Source organism: Hyperolius riggenbachi, chromosome 8, assembly GCF_040937935.1.
Source record: "Hyperolius riggenbachi isolate aHypRig1 chromosome 8, aHypRig1.pri, whole genome shotgun sequence".
NCBI classification, from domain to species: domain Eukaryota; kingdom Metazoa; phylum Chordata; class Amphibia; order Anura; family Hyperoliidae; genus Hyperolius; species Hyperolius riggenbachi.
In genome coordinates, this window is record NC_090653.1 from 163,098,161 (window position 1) to 163,119,751 (window position 21,591).

At 43.0% G+C, this 21,591-nt stretch overlaps 1 protein-coding gene across 1 annotated transcript in view; it reads right to left on the minus strand.

Moving 5' to 3' along the window:
* The window catches only part of NALF2 (NALCN channel auxiliary factor 2), a 266,127-nt gene that overhangs the window by 16,852 nt on the left and 227,684 nt on the right, over positions 1-21,591 (minus strand). Inside the window, exon 2 of the mRNA XM_068247653.1 lies at positions 6,052-6,223. Within this exon, the coding sequence (XP_068103754.1) occupies positions 6,052-6,223 (172 nt within the window). The remainder of the gene's footprint in view (positions 1-6,051; positions 6,224-21,591) is intronic.

Sequence of the window (21,591 nt, forward strand, 5' to 3'; positions counted from 1 at the left end):
AATTATTTTTTGAGCATTTACCAAGGGTTTGCCAAGGGGAATTAAGATAAATGTGAAAAGATATGAAAAGGCCTGGAGAAACCTTATTTTGGTAAGCTGCTGTTACTTAACAGTGGCAACAGGAAGTTATGGCCTTGGCTGCTCTGTGACATTAAATACAGGTATACCTGCTTTGTGATGCCTTTGCGTGCAGAGAAACTGAAAAAACTCCCCAAGGTAATGTAAGATGACATTCTAGGGACAAAGTTAGGCTATTCAGGCTATCTTGCTTTATAATGGGTACAATGCAAATACTCTGAGAACTGACAAAATACATCACACAAGATTTTCTTAAGCTTCAATGCACATCATTTTTCATATCTATTATTGTTTACTGCAACCTATATCACAAAATTACATCTTACTTATTTGTGTCACTTATTAACAAGCTGACACATCATTGCATTCCAGCGGTTCTGGAGGTGTGTTTAGCTTCTAAGGGTACAATGGTTAATTTGCATATATTCAGCAGTGATGCACTGGGAGACATCTCAGGCTCACTCCAACCTGAATTATTGCAAATTCTTTCTGTTTTAGGAAAGCAAACTTTTGTTTTTCTTGTCACCAAGACAAAAGGGAAAACCTCATCCTTGCAGAACTGCTTGTTTGGCCATCTCCTGTGTCCCAGTTAGACAGCCCATCTCTAAATGCCTGCTGTCTGGGGTAATATTAGACTCTGAGGCCAGTTTCACACTAGAAACAGTTGGTTTTGTTGCAGCTCAAATGGATTATCCAATCACACCGCAATGCCAAATAAAGCCTCCCCAGATACCATAGCATGCATATATGCTAATGAGAGTCTAAAAGAGGCGTAAATATGTATTATTACTAAGTGTCCCATAAAAAGTGCTCCCGCGCATGCGCCGCAATGCAAACACCTGTGTCTCATATAGTTACATGACTTCCGGTTGCCGTACGTCACCACGCATGCTGACCCCTAATGTACGGATGCTCCAGCGTTGCCCACACGTCAGACTGAGGACTTCCAACGCATCGCATCACACTGCCCCAGGTATGAAATGCCCCATAGACTTTCATTGGTTTAACCTTGTGGCATCGTTACCCTGTGGCAAAACAGGGTAACACATTGCAGCAGTGTGAAAGGGGCCTGAGGCTTCATTTAAGCTTCATATTCAAGGACACCTGAACTGAGAAAGATATGGAGGCTGCCATATTTATTTCCTTTTAACCACTACCAGTTGTCTGGCATCCTACTGATCTTGTTGGCTCTAGTGTCTGAATCACACACCTGAAACAAACATGTTGCCAATCCAGTCAGATTTCATTTAGAATCATCTGATTTGCATGCTTGTTCAGGGTCTTTGGCTAAAATTATTAAAGGCAGAGGATCAGCAGGTCAGCCAGGCAATGTGCATTGTTTTAAAGGCAAAAAATATGTCAGTCTCCATAACCCACTCTGTTCAGGTAGACACTAAATCCTGCTACTTTCATCTCAGAAATATGTTCAAAATATACCCTTCCTCACATAAGTGGCTACCAGAATGTCCTAGGTACAGACAACAACCTTCTACCAGAAAACAGCTTGGCACCAGTTCCTACCGAAGTCTGCAATGATCCCATTCACCTCTCCACCAGCTCCAGCTGCTGTTCTTTGCCAATTCCTCTATTGGTGGCCAATTAATCAGAAACCAATTCAAAATGCTAATCATGTCTTACAATACTCTCCACAATTGAAACTTATGTGGTGTTTTATAGGAGCAGTAGAGTTTTGTATTGTGTTAGCCATCAGTAAAAGTAAGACGTTTTGAATTAGGATTATAACTTAAAAAAATAAGAGTAGCCAATAACTTGGTATCATCCTGATTCAAAACTTCTTGCTGGTGATTTATCTCTCCTTATTTTTCACCTTATATATTAAATGCTTGCTACAACAGAATTGCTGTTGTTTATCCCGTTTATTGCCTGAAGAAGTGGGCTGTGCCCGCGAAACGCGTTGCATCCTTGGGGTATCTTCAATAAATGTGTATTTATTTATTTAATCACAGTCCTTGGTGTCTGCTTTAACGGAGGCAAGTCCACCACTTCCTCCCAGCAATTTTTTAAAAATTTTATGTACTTTTATTCTACTGGCGCCTCTGTTCACCTACCAGTATTTTCAGCACTAAGTTATTTCTGATTAACTAAAGTTGAAAAACAGACAAGATGCACTAGGTTTTTAGTTTTTCTCTTGAGTTTTCTTGTATGAAACCCCCCCAGGAGCATGGGCCTGCACCTTAGAGTCTGCCCATCATTCACATGAGGTCTGGAAGAAGAAGGCAGAGCCTGTCTGCTGTGGTGCTCAGTCCCAGTGTGGCCTTCTACTTTTGATGTTTCGACCATGAAGCCTTTTCAGGAACGCTCTGTAAGTATGGCATAACATATTCCACTTACTGCTACCGTACTACTTATGTGGGGAACCTGGGTGCTACTTTTTAGTTCTGTCACTGTGAGCCTGAATTACAAATCCCAGCGATCATTATATCAATCAATGTTAAATAGGTGGTGAGCATCGACAGCCACATCTCACATGCGTGTTAGTAAATGAGCAATCATCGCATTCACATACTGTATTTATTAATAGGCTGATCGCACTACTTTTCCTGTCTCTCTTCTGATTGCCATGGGTAAGATGGTGAAGTCAGCCTTAGTAGATCAGGCCCTATAACTGGTAGTGTTTGCGCTCTGATATTATTGCAGACCAATGTGTTATAGAATCCGTCCTGTTGTTATCATCCATCATGTGTTTTCTTGCTCCCAGCAGCTGGATGAGGCATAACTCACAAAGGCCACAGGAATAGGGTTTCAGCAGATGGGAAAACAGGGTGGATCAAATGTGTGCATGGCAGTAACAGCGGTTGGGGAACCAGGACCATGCTTGTTTTCATATTACTTCCTGCCATGAAATTTGGCACCCCCCTCATCTCTATTTTTATTACGATGATACATCACCTCTCTCATCAAGCTCCCCCATGTTTGTCATACATTGTGCAACAGGCTTCCCCACATACCAAGCAATTGATATTTACCACGTGGAATTACCGATCGTTTGCAGAAAATCCTGTACCGCTATGCATCACATGATGCTCAGAAGTCAGAAGAAATACCATCATTTATTAATAGCAGAGCCACCCCTACTAGTTTTGTACTGATTGATGAAGTACAAAGTTATGCAGCTGCTGATTGCTCCCCCAGGGATCTCCTGTGCATCAACTGACATGCAATTTGCCTCTTTATTCCAAATCAATGTGCCATTGATTTTCCAGTAAGAAAACATTTTACGCTACTTTTTATTAGATAGTGGTTAGATGTGGCATGTCTAATCAAATATAAAGTCTAATTTAAAAAAATGCATAGTGTATGGCCAGCTTTATATTTCCTGCCTGCTACTGCACCCTTGTGTAAATTCCTAATCCCCCCTTCTGCTAAAATCTCACCACTACCCCAGTCTCAGGAGCAATGACAAAAACATAAAGTCGCAGAAGGGAGCCAGCTGTTAGGAGGAAACACACTGCCAGAAAAAGTCAGGGATGCCAAAGTCCACGGACAAGGCTACCCCATCTCATTGAATGAACAAAGGGCTTTCAGGTTTTAAGTAAAACTAAAGGTGTTATAGATGTGAATTATTGAGCTTCTGTATCTTTTTATTTGAGGATTGTGTTCAATTTTTGTAAGACTGGGTGAAGGGTCTTGCAAAAGGCCTCTTTACTCATTTATCCTTGGGTGCATGGGGCAAGGGGTTATCTGGACGCTCTTAACCTCCTTAGTGGTAACCACGAGCTAAACTCATGGTAGCTGCCCGGAGGTCCACGCAGAGCATTGCGTGCAGCGGGCAAATTTACTCACCTCCTGGTGAGATCGCACTACAGGGTTACAGCACCCGAAGGACGGAGGGAGAACTGCAGCGCTGTATCTCAGGGAGGTGAGTAAGTGCAGGGGCTGCTCCAGGCTCTCTTGTGGTACGATTTTTTTTCTTGCTTTTAGGGTCTAAAAGCACATAAAAAAACGGTACCGTTTTTAGACCCTAAAACAGGGGTCTCAAACTCGCGGCCCGCGGGCCATTTGCGGCCCTCAAAACAATATTTTGTGGCCCTCGTCGGCAAAAGCTTCCTTATAGTTCGCTTCAGTGCTCCCAAGTAATCCGCCGCATCCCCGCCGCTAAACGAGGGCTGCAGAGCCCCCAAATCGCCCGGGGGGCAATCCGCCGGCATTTCCTGGAAGGGGCAGAGCTTTCAGCTTCAGCTCTGCCACTCCTGACGTCAATCGCCACACGGATCGCCGCCTCTCCCCACCCCTCTCTGTGAAGGAAGAGTGAGAGGTGCGGGCAGAGGCGGCGATGCGCCGTGATTGTGAAATTCCTTATGCGGCCCAGCCTCATCCTGACTTTGCCTCCTGCGGCCCCCCAGGTAAATTGAGTTTGAGACCCCTGCCCTAAAACAAGGAAGGAATCATACTGCCAGGGAGGTTAAAGAGGAACTGTATTGAAAATAACATAATGAATAAAATTGCTTATTGTTTACAATATTAATTTATAGATTATTTAGTCAGTGCTTGCCCATTGTATAGTATTTCCTCTCCACGATTTACATTGTGAAATGTATCACAGGTGGTGACAACTTTATTGCTGCTATGTGATCTGTACGGAATGTTTGTTACTGAGAGTTCTATGCACAGAGGCAAATACTGCTTGCTTGGCAGCAGGAAAAAGCAGTTATTTCCCAAAATGCAATGAGGTTCACAGACAGCTAACCGTCAGGACCATGGTCCAACTTATATCAGTGATTAAAACTCTTTGGCGGCACCAACATTTCACCACTGAGGCTTCCTACTAGAAGAAATGACTTGCAAAGGGAAGCATTTATAACTACTAGTAACTAATAATACTCCAACCTGCAAGAAGGAATTCAGGTGAAGGCCTTTTAACTTTGTTTCAGCAACAGAACTGTGTGTCTAACAGCTCACGTGTTCATTTTACTTGACTGTTTCCCAATTCTAAATGGTGCCTATCCAGCAGGAGATTATGTAAGGCTTTGGAAATTTCCCAGAAATTCATCTGCCAGTGCCAGCACTCCACATGGCATCTCTTTTAACAGTCATGGGATTCTACTAATATCTGTCAGCAGTCATAGGTAATCTGTCAGCATTCTTAAGGCCCATACACGCTAGATTAAATTCAGCTGAGGTGGCTGATAACGATTGCCTCTGTCGATAATCTGTATGTGTACAGCAGCCTCCGACATCCAAACGCGGCAGGCGGATCAACTCGTCAAGCAACGTCATGGCTGTGTCTCTCGACTGGCCCTCTGCCCATCAATCTAGTAAGTGTACAGGCCTTTAGGTAGCTCCCAATGTTAGTCAACAGTGGAGATCTTAAGAATAAGAGGTGGGGGTGGAGTGGGGTGGGGTGGACCTAATACAGGTCACGCGCAAGAAATCACAGATCGAGAGGGTGAGGAAGAAATGTCATTATGGATTCTGTGGAGGTTTCAAAGAATTTTTAAGGGGCATGGAGTGTTAGTGACCTTGCTTTCTAGGTCTTTCATTTCATTTCTGTAAAATAAAGTAAGAGGTAATGAACTTTGCTCAGGTATAAAAACTTAAGAAGATTTTCCTGTTTATGGAGTTCTGTTTCTAGTTTATACTGCAGGTTGTGTTCTCGGCAGTGTTCTCAGCAGAGGAAGCCACATGGGAGTGATAGCTGATTTAGTAACACCGTGGACCTATTGGAATCTGTGGATGGCCTTTATAGCTCTTAAGCTGCAAACAATATAAATCACACAGCCATTACAGGACTTCTCAAAACTTTCAGCAACCCACACTGTGATCTGAAATGACCCATGTAAGGGGAGCAAATTCTCACAACCTAATAGCAGATATTGTTTAACTAATGTGGTCCTCATTGTGATAGCCTTGCTTGAGATCCTTGGAGATGCTATGCAAATGGAAAACATTCCTGCATGCATTGTCAGTGAATAATCTACCTCATTTCAGAGAAATGTACTTCTCCATTCTTACCTGCACAGATGAAGCCGGGTAACCCTCCATAGATCAGGTCATCATTGTCAGGTAGTATGAAGGGACAGCGGGTTTGCACCTCCAGGCAATACTGCTTGCAAGGAATGCCATTGCGACATTGTCGTTGTGTAACATTGAAATACTCTGAGCACAGCCAGGCTTTGTAGACAGCCTATGGAAAAACAGAACAGAGAGATGCAATGATGAATACATTTTATGCTGCTAACCCAAGAACTCAATGTACTCCTATTCAAGGCTTCTGACATTCAGCAATTGTTAGTGATAGCAACAAGCACAGTTCCTTTACACTGATAAACACTCTACTGATATCAAGGCCTGTTTGTATGATCACAATGGCACAGTGAAGATTGGCACTTGTGGACTGATGAGGGTGTACCTTTTTTTTCCACCCTCCATAATACTTTGGAGGCAGAATTATACACAGATTTTAGGTCTGATTTCATAAGTGGACCTATATGTGAACACTGTTTAAGACCGGTACATACACACATTCGATTTTGATTGAACAATGACTAGCCAATCTGTTCATAGTTTTCAAAACCTGTAGACCTGCGGACTACATGGTAAATTTGGTCAATCATTGTCCAATCAAGATTGGATGTGTGTATGCCCCCGTATCCTGTCACCTAACCAATGTCAAATAACTAGAGATAGTGGCCCATATGCAATTTACTTTTTCTCCTGAGCTATCTCCTAGGAGATAATTTTCATCTTCTCTTTAAACTAACCTTTCAGCATTTTACAACTAAAAAAAGTACCCAAACTGTGGTGAAAAAGTGCTATCGTATTTATTCTTAGTATTGTCTTGCTTGCTGGTGGCCTAAAAGACATTTTATGAAAATATCACCTAAGAGAAAATCCAGGTGAAAAAAGTTATTTGCATATGGGCCAGTGACAGCTGGTCAACAGGAAAGATCAGTGAGGGAGGAAGGGGGTCAAAATTCTTGACTTATACTTCAGTCTAAGGGCTGGTGCACACCGAGCGGGTTTTTCGGCTTTTTCACAGCCGCTTGCGGCTGCGGATACGCTTGGTTAATGTATCTCAATGGGGTGGTTCACACCAGAGCGGGAGGCGTTTTGCTGAAACGCATACTCCCGGGGTGAGGCATTTTTTGGATTGCAGAGGCGTTTCTGCCTCAATGTTAAGTATAGGAAAAACGCAAACTGCTCTGAAAAATGGCAGATTAGAGTGGTTTGCCAGGCGGTTTCGTTACAGAAGCTGTTCAGTAACAGCTTTACTGTAACAATATATGAAATGTACAACACTGAAATCCGCAGCAGCAATCCGCAAAACACTAGCAAAACGCCTCATAAAAATAATAAAAACGTTGCGGATCTGCTAGCGGGTTTTGGTGTGCACCGGGCCTTACTCCATATGCATATTAAAAATGGCAATTTTAGGCCAACATATACATACACAAAAGCCAGATATGAAACTGTTATAAGATAGCAACACGTACGGTATGATGTTTACACAGGCTTTGCTGTACTTCACACAGGTTCACTGTCTGGGCTTTTATGTTGGCAGCATGACACTTCACATGAAAATGGCAGTCTAAGATTTGACTTTAGGTGTACAAAGTCCAACAGTTTTCATTCAGTAAAAAGTGAAAGTGGGGACAAGCAGTTTCACTACTATAGTCTGTGCCTATACTTATGAAAATTTCCATCAATCAGGATTCATGTTTTCATATTACTAGAGACATCCACATTTCAAAGGAAAAATACATTTTACTTTTCCCAGAGTTCCTCCTTAAATTGCAGTTGGTGTGTGGTGGATTAAGGGACTTCAATACAAAGTACTGCAGTTATTCACCCATGGTAGTGCTTAACAAATCTCTAAGCTTTTGCCAAGTAAAGGATTCCTCAATTACCACAACTGGGTTAATAAGCAATAGAGAAAAATTTCATTTAGCAATGATTAAGCATGCATGTTATTACTGCCTGACCGCTGAGAATGTCTGAGGTAATTGGCAAACTTCACTTTGACTGAATCTTAGCAATGAAGTGTGATTATAGGGGCCATTACTATACAGTCATGATGATCAGCTGTTTAATGCATATTTTCTTAAGACAATTAAAACCAATTTAATCTGCCTATTGTAAATCACATGTTGGAGGAAGTGGATGAGGCATCCTTACTGCATACGATGTGCACTACTGAATGGCGTTACATGTGTGTGCACTTTATGACAATTGTGCAGCACATCACTGCATCTTCAACATAAGTGGCTGCTTGCAAGAACACACGGTATAAATCAAGGGTAGGAAATTAATAGCAGGCAGCTGAAATTGACAATGTAACTGTTGCTTAAGGGCACATTTGTAGAGCTCTGACAGACTCTGGCATGGACAGTTTTGTCAGATATTTCTGTCTTTTTCCACCCGGCATTTGTCCATACCAAAAGGTGCTGATTAATTTGTTTACAATCAACCTCTTCCAGACTTGCTTTTAACTAAGCACTGCATTCTCCATTTAAATCAATCTTTTTAGACCACTATCAATGCTAGTCTTGTGAATACCCAACAACCAATTCCAATGAAATAAACTAAGCGGTCCAGCCCCCCATCCCAGGGCTGGTGTAAGTTATGTGGGGGCCCTGGGTCAAAAGTAACTTGGGCTCTCCCCACATACTCCCTCCCCCTCAAGCAAGCCCAGTAAGCCCCTGGTGCCCCCGATTCACCAGACCTCCCAGGTGGCCTCCCACTGACTGCTCCTATAGCCCCAGGAGGCCGAGCCTGAGCTGCCTTGCTGCCTTGTATCAACTCACCTATCCCGGCGGCTGCTCCATTCCGATCTCTGTCTTCAGCCACGCTGCCTGTTTCTTCTTCTTCATCTGGCAAATGTTATGCGTAAGTATCATGCGCTGGGCATACAGAAGACGCAGGCAGCATGGCTGAAGACAGAGATCGGAAAGGAGCAGCCGCTGGGAAAGTTGGGCTTTACAAGGCAGCCCAGACTCAGCTACGGAACATGTGAGGTCGGAGGACACGGGAGCAGTCAGCAGGAGACCTCCGAGCAGGAGACCTCCTAAAAATTGGCCCTAAACTATGATACATACACTACATGATACAAACATAGACATATGACTAGGGTAGTGATTAGATTGTGAGCGCCTCTGAGAGATAGTTAGTGACAAGACTATATATACTCTGTACAGCGCTGTGGAAGATGTTAGCGATATATAAACACTAAATAATGATATTTTTTTTAGTGATAAACTAAGGGTGTGGAAGCTGGACCTCTATTATTTATTTTGTGCACAACTAGGTGCTTAACTACTGCAATACCAGCAGTCTCTGCCCCGTTATGGCACAGTAAAATGTCGCTTACCGATGAATCAAGGTAATGATCCGCCGCTCCTGCCGCAGGTTCCTCACTTTGCCGTTGCTATGACGGCAGAGCTGTGTGAGCAGGTCAGGAGCCCCTTTCATTGGCTCCTGATGCTGTCCATCAATGTAAGCCAATGGGATTGACTTACAGTCATGACAGGGTCAGAAGTCAATGAAATTGCCTCCTAACCGTCTCACACAGCTCTGCCGTCATATAGACGGTAGTGCGAGTGGGTTGTGGCAGGGGCAGAGCGTTGCGATCGGGGGAAGGGCGGGACCGTACGGCAACCATTGTTTCAACTTGGCTGGTCCGGAAGCAGTTAAGGTGTGAAAAAGATTAGTTATGCAAATCTGACCATTGGCATATAATGGACAATATTGGCTGTATTGTGTGGGAACTGTTTTCTTCTCTTTGGGCTGGTGCACACCACAAGAACTTTTTAAACACTAATGATTTTAAAAGCTCTTGCTAATGCAATGCTATGGGCGATTTTTACTACATGACATCGCTCCAGTGTGCACACACACATGGGATAACAATAACATTAGCAAGAGCTTTTAAAATCACAACGCGCTCAGAAAAGCGTTTAGGGTGTGCACCAGCCCTTTGAGTTAAGCAGTCAGAAGTTTGTATATTACATTTAGAGACTTTGGAGAAGCGACAGTTTGTCGCGTAACACGAGGCGTGAGAGGGAACGGTGGGATACAGGAGCAGCTTTTCTCATCTCTCTGGTATTTCTAGGAGTGTCAGTTAAGATTATGATTTAATGAGCAGTACAAGCTTACAGCATTGAGTTTATTTGAACTTGTGCAACTGACTGGTAATTTATTGCGATACCAGATTGAGGTGTTATAGACTAGTATACATATTAGTATATCATATTTTGGGCTTGATTCACTAAGACAAATAGCATGCCTTATCCGAGTTAACATGCCTTATCAGAGATCGCACGCCTTAACCAAGTTAACACGCTTTATCAGAGATAACACACCTTATCAAAGTTAACATGCCTTACCAAAGTTAACACACCTTATCAGAGTAGCATAGCGAGCGCTACGAACCCACAGGGGCTCAGGGCAGGACAAGTGGAGCTCTCGTTATTGCCAGTATTAGAGGAGCTCACAATCGAATCCCTACTAGTCATATGTACCCATCATAGACTAAAGCCAAATTTTAATGAAAAATTAACTCATCAGTCCGTTTAGGAGTGGAAACCATAGCCCATACCAGCACAGGGAGAACATAGAAATTCCATGCAGATACTGTAGTGTATACCAATTAAAAATCCAGTGGTCACATAGCCTCGCAAAGTATACCAAGTAGCTATTTATTGTATAACAAATTCATAAGAGACACCAGGCCTCACATAAATATAGATTCCACAAAACAATTCATCACAGTAGAAAAACACACATTTAAAAACAATGATCGGATTGCATTCTTGAAGCAGGCTGCGTTATCAAATAACATAAATTTGATTGAGTTGATATGAAGGCAAACTACATCTGGCCAGATAGTATAATTTTAGCCACATTCAACTTCCGTCCGCGCACTCATTCATCACGCATGCATGTGCCATGTTATCAAAGTATGGGGGGCCCCCTAAGGATTCAATTTTCCAACAGTTCAGTCCACATAGAGGATGACAGCAGGACTTGTAATGTCGGCCATCTATTTCAAAAATGAAGGATTAGCTCTCACCCAACTTGAGCATGGATAGTCAGATATCGGAATTCCGCTGCTACATACAGTAGGGTCCAAACCGCTTGGATCGCTCAGAGGCATGGCACCGTCAGCTCCATCTGAGCCGCTCACTCCACCGCGGAGGACGCCAAGTCGGAGTTCCGGAATCCACGTGTGTGAATGAGTGCTACAGGATACGCAGCCGCGTCAGCACCGCCCACCGACGATGGCGACTGTGCCTTTAAGGACATTATGTGCCTATTGCTAATATCCTCATAGCTACGAATATGTATAGATATGAATATGAATTGTAAATGATAGGACGAGAAGTGATAGGCTCAAAGTTCACCGAGATGCTATTTGAATCTATGTTATCAGACAGAACTGTCAGCAGTGATGGACGATACAACAATGGTGAGCCATATGCTGAACATCACACACATGAATTTCTTTCCTCTTGTCTATAATGAACATCTATGTTACTACCGGACTGTAATTTGAGCAAGCGAAGTGATTTAATACAGATAAGGCTGGTATGGGAACTTTTATGCGAATTGCGCCCACCCTCAACCTATGATCAAACATTTATTATGCTGAGCCTAACACGAGTAGCCCGTATTACGTGTGTCCTACTTTGTTATGAACACAAGTGGTTGACATGGTGATTCCTTGTGGAAGGCGAAGTCTGCAGTACTAGATAAGAGGTGACGTCTAGTTGTAAGACCACACCCTGATGAAACGTCCAATGCAGACGTGAAATGCGTCGGTGGGTGGTGCTGACGCGGCTGCGTATTCTGTAGCACTCATTCACACACGTGGATTCCGGAACTCCGACTTGGCGTCCTCCGCGGTGGAGTGAGCGGCTCAGATGGAGCTGACGGTGCCATGCCTCTGAGCGATCCAAGCGGTTTGGACCCTACTGTATGTAGCAGCGGAATTCCGATATCTGACCATCCATGCTCAAGTTGGGTGAGAGCTAATCCTTCATTTTTGAAATAGATGGACGACATTATAAGTCCTGCTGTCATCCTCTATGTGGACTGAACTGTTGGAAAATTGAATCCTTAGGGGGCCCCCCATACTTTGATAACATGGCACATGCATGCGTGATGAATGAGTGCGCGGACGGAAGTTGAATGTGGCTAAAATTATACTATCTGGCCAGATATAGTTTGCCTTCATATCAACTCAATCAAATTTATGTTATTTGATAACGCAGCCTGCTTCAAGAATGCAATCCGATCATTGTTTTTAAATGTGTGTTTTTCTACTGTGATGAATTGTTTTGTGGAATCTATATTTATGTGAGGCCTGGTGTCTCTTATGAATTTGTTATACAATAAATAGCTACTTGGTATACTTTGCGAGGCTATGTGACCACTGGATTTTTAATTGGTATAAGCTTACTGTTTTGGTTAGCCTCCTCTCCATAGTGAGATATAAGTCCCAAGGTAGAGACACTGCTTATGTTCAATATATGAAGATACTGTAGTGTCCAGGATCAGATTTGAACCAGAGGTCCTAGTGCGGCAAGGCAAGAGTGCTATTCACTACACTACTGTGCTGCCAATTCATGTGGCTTTTGTTATGAATCAGTTTCTACCAATTAGGAGCACCTGATTCTCAAGTGTCAAATGTATGTAATTAACTTCACACTGCATTCAAGTACTGAGTATGAAATACTCTAAACCAGTAACACAATTGTCTTACATTTACATTTTGCTTTTTTCCCTGCATTAAAGAGACTCCGTAACAAAAATTTCATCTGGTTTTCTTCCATCCTACAAGTTCCAAAATCTATTCTAATGTGCTCTGGCTTACTGCAGCACGTTCTACTATCACCATCTCTGTAATAAATCAACTTATCTCTCTCTTGTCAGACTTGTCAGCCTGTGTCTGGAAGGCTGCCAAGTTCTTCAGTGTTGTGGTTCTGTGATGCATCTCCCCCCTCCAGGCCCCTCTCTGCACACTGCCTGTGTGTTATTTAGATTAGTGCAGCTTCTCTCTGCTCTATTATCTTTTACAAGCTGGATAAATCGTCCTCTGAGCTGGCTGGGCTTTCACATACTGAGGAATTACATACGGGCAGAGCTGTCTGCACTCTGCAGGAAGAAACAGCCTGACACTTTAGTGGAAGATAGCTGCAGGGGGAAAGAAACATACAAATGATCTCTTGAGATTAAAAAGGAAGGGTGTATACAGCCTGCTTGTGTATGGATGTATTTTCTATGTGTGGACATACTGTACATGAACCTACTTCCTGTTTTGGTGGCCATTTTGTTTGTTTATAAACAAACTTTTTAAAACTGTTTTTAACCACTTTTAATGCGGCGGGGAGCGGCGAAATTGTGACAGAGGGTAATAGGAGATGGCCCCTAACGCACTGGTATGTTTACTTTTGTGCGATTTTAACAATACAGATTCTCTTTAAAGGACACCTGCAAGCAGTTTAAAAAAAAAATAGAGTTTAACTTACCTGGGGCTTCTACCAGCCCCCTGCAGATGTCCTGTACCCGCACCGGGACAAAACGATCCTCTGGTCCCCCGCCGTGTCTCACTTTACTTTTATGTCACCGGCCCTGGCTGCACACATCCTCGTTACGCATCCTCGCATCCCGTAACAGGGAGAGTCCTGCGCAGGTGCAGTATGAGGAAACCTCCTACTGTGCCTGCACAGGACGAGCCCGACGACGAACGACGAAGCGTGCGGCCAGGTCATGTAGACAGTGGCCTGTCGCCGAAAATGAAAGTGAGCCTCGCCGGGGGACCGGAGGATCGTTTTGTCCCGGTGCGGGCACAGGATGTCTGCAGGGGCCGGTAGAATCCCCAGATAAGTTGAACCCCTCCTTTTTTTTTTTCTAACCACTTACAGGTGTCCTGTAAGAACTGATTTATAAAACTGAATGGAAATTCAGTTAATCCACACATTTTTATTGTCATTAGAGATTTCCTTTTTGTGTTTGGAGCTTTCAGTGAAATGCTGGATGAATCAGTCTGACTTAGGCTGACGCCTAGGCTAATGCCTTTCATGCATTTTTTTTACTGTGCTTTTAATTAAAAAGTAAAGATATCCGATGTGTTTCCTCTTCCTGTTGTCTTCCTAGTGATTTGCACAAATTAAAAAAAAATGCATACTAAATACATATGCGTTTTCCATTAGCGAACCGCAAATGCATTAAAACGCATGGAAAATGCATCTGTGTAAAAAAAAACACAAATGCAAAACGCACCAAAAACGCGGTGAAAACGCAATAGCAAATCACAAACGCACCATCCTAATATGCTACTTTTTCACGCTATGTTATGTGAACTCAGCCTTATATAGAAGTGTACAGAACGTAATAACTTTTTTTTTTAGCCACTAAAACTTTTAGAAAGACAGAATACTTAAAAAATTGTATACGCTTATTTAGTTTCCCTGTGAGACCTTGCAAAGCTATTCCTTAAACAGCTATAACGTCGTAGTTATGTTACATAAGCAGCATAATATTTTGATTTGGAAGCCTACTATATCGTCACAAATAATAGTTAGCAATAAACAGTATGGTGCAAGGTAGTTTAAAGCTTAAATTTATAAAGAGCACATCTGGCAGAAATGGGACTGAACAACTTTTAAAGCATCTGTAGTTTTTACATCACAAAATGAAAACTGCATGATGTGTTAAAACAAATATGAGGCTACTGCCATCTAGTGGAAATAATTGTAGCTGTCAAGTGTAGCTAATTCCACAGTGCAATGTTCATTTTTGCAATACTGTACAGAAATTCTGTTTCATTTTAGAACAAATAATGGAGGAAAAAATGTTTTACGCTGCTTTAACAAATTCTTCAAATTCAGGGAAAAAAGTGATCCACGTATATAATTGAGGGTGGCCACCAGGTAATTTGCACAAACCACCAGGGGGAGCAGATATATTACCGGTAGTATACAAAGCAGTAAACAGGCGCCAGATAAGGACAAAATAGTTAAAAACCGTTTAAAAAAGGGGGAGGCAGTGGTGGACTTATCTCCCACAAGTAGACACACGATCTGTTATTAACTGAAAAATATCTTTATTCAAATAAACTCCAAAGTAATAGCAACATGCTTCATGGGCAACACCCTGCTCCATCAGGCAGTATATGGAGTTCGTAAAGATCCATCCACCATTGAAAAAGTACCAAAAAGTAGGTGAAAAAGTCAGAGGCGCCCATGCTCTATTTTTACACGGCTACAAGGCACTGTGTATTGACCAGAGGAAGCAGGCTAGAACCCGAGAAACGTGTTGTCTGTGTTTTGAATAAATAATTTCCAGTTGAACTGGTGTCCTATCTTCCGGAGAAGTAAGATAATGCCTCTCCTTATTTTCTTGATTTTATTGCCAATAGTAAACCTACCTTTTACTGCCAATAGTAAACAAAAATGTGGTGGCCTAAAATGTATTTTACTGATAAGGAATGAAAATGCACCTAGGCAAAAACTTAGGAGAAAAAGGGAATTAGATCAAGCCCAGTAAAATGGAGATACAAATGTGTATTAAAGTGTAACTGTCGGGCATAAAATAAAATTCAAGTCTTTATTTATATCTGGTAAACAAGTAATATGGATGCTAACCAGGCAATCCAAAAGTTACATCCTCTATTACTTTTCTTTTTTATAATGATCATTCTCCAGTTTACCTGACTCTTATTTGGTATGTTGCCGCACAAAGGAAGTTGCAGGGCATGCTGGGTTGTCTTTTTGTGCTTCTTTATTTCCCCTCAGACTTAACTAATGTACAGAAGCAAAAAAAGGACAACCCAGCATGCCCTGCAACTTCCTTTTGTGCGGCAACGTACCAAATAAGAGTCAGGTAAACTGGGGAATGATCATTTATAAACAAGAAAAGTAATAGAGATGTTAACTTTTGGATTGCCTGATTAGCATCCGTATTACTTGTTTACCAGATAAAAATAAAGAATTGATTTTTGATTTTATGCCCGACAGTTACACTTTAACATTATTCTGCAACCGACTAACGACAGCGGGTCTAAAGCGGCATAAAACAATTATGCCGCCAGAAATTCTGCAGCAGCCCCTGCACTTCCTCATCTCCCTGGGATTCAGCGCTGCAGTTCTCCCTGTGTCCTCTGGGTGGCACTATACCTCTGTAGTGAGATCGCCGGCTGTTGTCGTGACAACAGATGGTGAGCTCACCAAAGGGATCCAGAGCCTCCGATGACAGGAAGAGAAACGGCTGCCGGTATCTGGATCCCCGGGGAGGTGAGTTGAAACGCCTGCTGTGCGCTATGCTCTGCATTAACCTCGCTGCGGTCACCACGAGTCTGGCTCTCGGTTACCGCTTTGAGCTGTGGATTTCCAACCCTGAGCTTGACTTGGGGTTACCGCTAAGGTGGTTGATAAGTACAGTCAGGAAATGCAATCTCACACCCTGCTCTTGACCTCTTAAAAAGTACAGTCAGAAAGCTAGAGGAATTTCACAACTTCCTAGTTAAAGAGGAATTTGCCAGACTTTATGATCCACAAACTATTTTTATTTTAGTGAACAGTGCATCCACCTAGCCAATCAGCACCATAATAACTCTGTATTGCCCTTCTTGTATGAACTCCAACTAGCAAAAAGTTGGTGGACTGCAGATTAGGGCACTTATGAGACTCGTGTGTCAGATTGGGCATTTCTGCCCATCAGGCCACCTCATTAGAGACAGCTAGAGAACTGACCTATCATCAAAACTACTACTTTTAGTAATTAGATACCACAAAAAACTTAGACAACAGGGGCCATATGCAATTCGCTTTTTCACCTGAGTTTTCTCCTAGGAGAAACATTTTCATCTTTGATTTAAAATAACTTTTTAGCGCTTTGCAATGGGAAAAAAGTATCAAAAAGTAGGTAAAAGGTACAGTCAAAATTATTTTGAGTATTTTTTTTTATACTTGCTGGTGGTTTAAAATGTTTTTTTATTGACAAGTTTTAAAATATCACCTAGGAGAAAACTCAGGAGTAAAAGTGAATTGCATATGGGCCCAAGGGCCATATGCAATTCACTTTTTCACCAGAGTTTTCTCCTAGGTGATATTTTTAAATTTGTCAATAAAATGCCTTTTAAGCCACCAGCAAGCAAGAAAATACTCAGAATAATTTTGCTAATACTTTTGTACTTACTTCTCAGTACTTTTTCAGTTGAAAAGTGCTGGAAAAATATTTAAAATAGAAGATGAAAAATTAGCTCCTAGGAGAAAACATAGGAGAAAACTGGAATTGCATATGGGCCCAAGTGTGTTAAAAAAAAACACCTGCTTGTTTAGCCTTCAGTAACATCAGAAGTAAAGAGAGACCATCCGCCACCTTAAAGGACACCTGGGGCCATATGCAATTTGAGGAGATAAGAAGCTGAAAACATGCGAGCTTCTTATCTCCTCACATCGCTCAGGATTTACCGGCACATTCAATTGCCAGTTTCACCTGAGCGATGCCCTTGCGTAAAGGAGCATAACTCAGGCGAATACTAGGTATTCGCTGAGCGATGCTCCTGTGTGGCCAGCGATGTGGAGCGAGGCATTTGTGCCGTGGAGCTGTCCTTCAGCACCACAACACTGCTGCCTCGCTCCCGGGAAGATGCGCGCATCGTCGCAAGGCTCTTACCCGCCGCCCGTCGCCTCCTGACGCTCGTTGCTACCGCGGGACCTTCAGAAGATACATACCTGCATCGTTCCGTCTCGCCGCATGTCCCACGCCGTTCCTCCGCTTATCTCTGTGACTGTCAGTGTTCTTGGAGCCCGGCAAAGCATCTTTGAGTCTCCCGCCGGGGCTCCCCATTCCTCCACTAGGTGGCCCAATGAGAATCATTCTGATTCTAATTGGACCAATGAGAATCAGGATGATTCTCATTGGGCCACCTAGTGGATTAATGGGGAGCCCCGGCGGGATACTCAAAGATGCTTTGCCGGCTCCAAGAATACTCACAGTCACAGATATGAGCGGAGGATTGGCGTGGGACATGCGGCGAGACGGGAACGATGGAGGTATGTTTTTTTGTTACATTTTAAATAGGTAAGGAGTCAAAACTGACTCATTTACCTATTTAAATCACTGGCATCTGGGGTTTCCTTAGTAAAGGAGGCTCCCAGATGCCAAAATCAGCCCGCTGACAGCAGCGATAGGTCTTTTCGCCTGCTCAGAGCAGGTGAAAAGTTAGCACCTATGTTTGCCGGGAAGCATCGCTTCCCGGGGGGTGCAAAATGCAATTGCATAGGGGGAAAGGAACTTGCTGGGCGATTATATAGCCCAGGCGAGTTCTTTTCCGCCCTGGGGGGTGTTAAATGCAATTGCATTAGGCGACCTTGCTGACGCCTAATTTAAGAACTCGCCAGCACTTAGCGCTGGCGAGTTTGGTAATTGCATAGAGCTCCTGAAGTGAGAGGGGTATGGAGGCTGCCATATAAATTTCCTTTTAAAATATACCAGTTGTCTGGCATACTGCTAATCTTTCTTGTATCAGTAAAGTCTGAATCAACCACCTGAAACAAGCATGTGGCAAATCCAGTCAGAAACATCTGAACTGTGTGCTTGTTCACACGGGGTTCACACAGGGTTTGAGGCTCTGCTAACTTTTTTAGACCTCAAATCCACTAATATTTCTGAAAGAGAAGCCTTTCTTTTATCCATGTCAAACTCTGAGGAAAACATTGCTCTCCCTGACTGCTTACTCTTACTCTACTGATATGAGTACTAAGAAGAACCGAAGATAGAAGTTAGCCTAAGCCATGTGCATAACAATAAAATATTTGTATTTCTATGTATGTATGTATGTTAACCTTTCATAGCCTTTAAGGAAGCGTTTGCTACATGAAACAGCTGGCTTGTTAACCCCCACTGCTACCATGTTGTCTATATGTGCTGGTGATTAAAAGGTACTATAGCAGCAACTGTGCCTCAACCTTTCCTCTTCTGTCCAAAAGTATCTGTTGTTGTTTCATGAGTGCACGTTACTGGAAGTATGCAATCCCAGAACAGCCGATACTGATCCCAGCAGGCAAGCTTCTAGTGCAGGCATGGGCAAACTTGGCCCTCCAGCTGTTAAGGAACTACAAGTCCCACAATGCATTGCAGGAGTCTGACAGCCACAGTCATGACTCATAAAGGCAAATGCATTGTGGGACTTGTAGTTCTGTAACAGCTGGAGGGCCGAGTTTGCCCATGCCTGTTCTAGTGCCAGTCTTTTGGTTGTTATTGGCCAGAACGGCTGCACCTTGTGGGGTTTGGGACTGGAACAGACAATTCAGAGGTATGTGAATCCTGCGTGAACATTATTTTAAGCCTACATTTTCACTGTGCCGGCTTGTGATGAAGGCACTTGGGCAATGCGAGAACACATCAGAATCCCTCTAGCCATATTTGGGACCCATGAGTCATGTATTTGGGACCCATGGGTCATGTGGTCAGCCTCGCACCGGGGATAAGGCTGCTTCCACACAGGGACATTACAGGCGCACGTTAGTGCAGCCTGTAACGCTCCCTCAACGTACAGCAATGTAACACAAGTGGGCTGTTCACACTGCCCCAGTTGCGTTACATGTAACGCTGCACGTTGTAGTGAAAGTGCAGCATGCTGTGCGTTCTAGCGGCTTTAGCTGCATTACACTGTTTGCACATGCTCAGTGGGGGGCGGAGAGGAGGCGGGGAGATGCCGCTACAGTAGCCGCGCACATGGCTACTTAATATGCACTGCACTGGCGGCCGCTGATTGGCCGGCGGGACCACGTGATGCGGAGTGTCTCGCTCCGCATCACGTGGTCCCGCCGGCCAATCAGCGCCACCCTGGGAGACCTCATGTGGATAGAGCCGCCTAACGCGGCTCACTCTACCGTCCTCTCCTGCACCACCATGCGTTGCGTTAGGGGCACCTTATGCGACCATAATGTCCCCTAAAATGCACCGTCTTGGTGTGTAAGTAGCCTCAGGTATACACCTGTTTCGGGCGCATTATTAATATGTTACTTTTTTTTTCTCTCACCTAATCATCTGCAAAGCGAGATCCTGTTAGAATTGAGTATTGTGCAAGAGTTGGTTCCTCTTCCTCTTTTTTTTCCCCCCTTTTTGTTTCTTTGTTTTTTGTGTTTCCTCTGTTCAACTCAGCAGATAATTGTTATCATCTGTACTGTTTTTCTTTTGTAACTGAAACTGGTATTCATTGTTTCATTTATACTGCTTAAGTTCTCTATTAATAAAAATTATTGTTGAAAAAAAAAAAGAAGGAAGAATCCCTCTAGCCATGCCATGCACGACTATTGAGTTGCTGACCGTCCATTTTTTTCCAGCACGCAAATTCGGATGCAGTGCATTGATTTCAATTGACTGAAAAATCACATCTAAATCTGCATGAGGGGAATCGGACAGGAATCAAGTGGAAACCCAGCCTCAGGGCTCGTTCCCACTATCGCGAATCTGCATGCGTCCAACGCATGCAGATCCGCACATGTAATGCAAGTGGATGGGCCTGTTTCCACTGTAGCGTTGTTGAGGTGCGTTTTTTTCAGCGTGAAAAAAACGCACAAAAGAGCCAACGATTTCGCCTGCGTCGGGAATCCGTGCGAATCGCCGCTAATGTATTTAATAGTAAAAACGCATGCGTTTGTTACATGCGTTTTTACCCGCGATTTCGCGTGCGATTTCGCACCTTTTTCAATTTTATTTAGCCCTGGCAGTGTCATGGTTAATTTCGCATGGCACCCTGCCATGCGAAATCGCATGCGAAATCGCGGGTAAAAACGCATGCGGAAACTCATCCGCATGCGTTTTCACAAGCGTCGGAATGCGGCCGAAATCGCGTCGCAACAGTGGAAACAAGCCCTAATACTTTGCAGGGATGCTTGTAAGGGAAAATGTTTCACATAGTCATTGCAAGCTAAACAGGCAGCAAGTGGTTGTGGGGGAACCAGCAATGTTTTATACATAATACATTTAAAGCTCACCTGAACTGAGAGGGATATGAAGCCTGCCATATTTATTTCCTTTTAAACAATGCAAATTAACCAGCTGTCCTGCCTCTAATAATTTTAGCCATAGATCCTGAACATGCATGAAGATCAGATTTTTCTGACTCAGGTTTGACTGGATTTGCTGCATGCTTGTTTCAAGTGCGTGATTCAGACACTACTGATGCATGAAAGATCAGTAGAATGCCAGGCACTGGTATTGTTTAAAAGAAAGTAAATATGGCAAACACGAGATCCCTCTCACATCAGGTGTCCTTTTAAAACTATGGTTTGAAACACGATTCCTGTGCTTGGGCTTTAATAGATTTATTGAATACATCTAATCATAATATAGAGTTTGTTAAATGGAAGAGACCCACTTCAGAGTTTATAAACTTGCCTCAGTAAACTCATGTTACATTTTCATTAAATCCAAATTGCCCAGAAGTAAAGTACATTTGTACGTTATTTGGTATAGTCATTTAAATACAGGTTTATATTATATTGCAGTGTGATATTAAAATTAAAATTCTCAATGCAATAT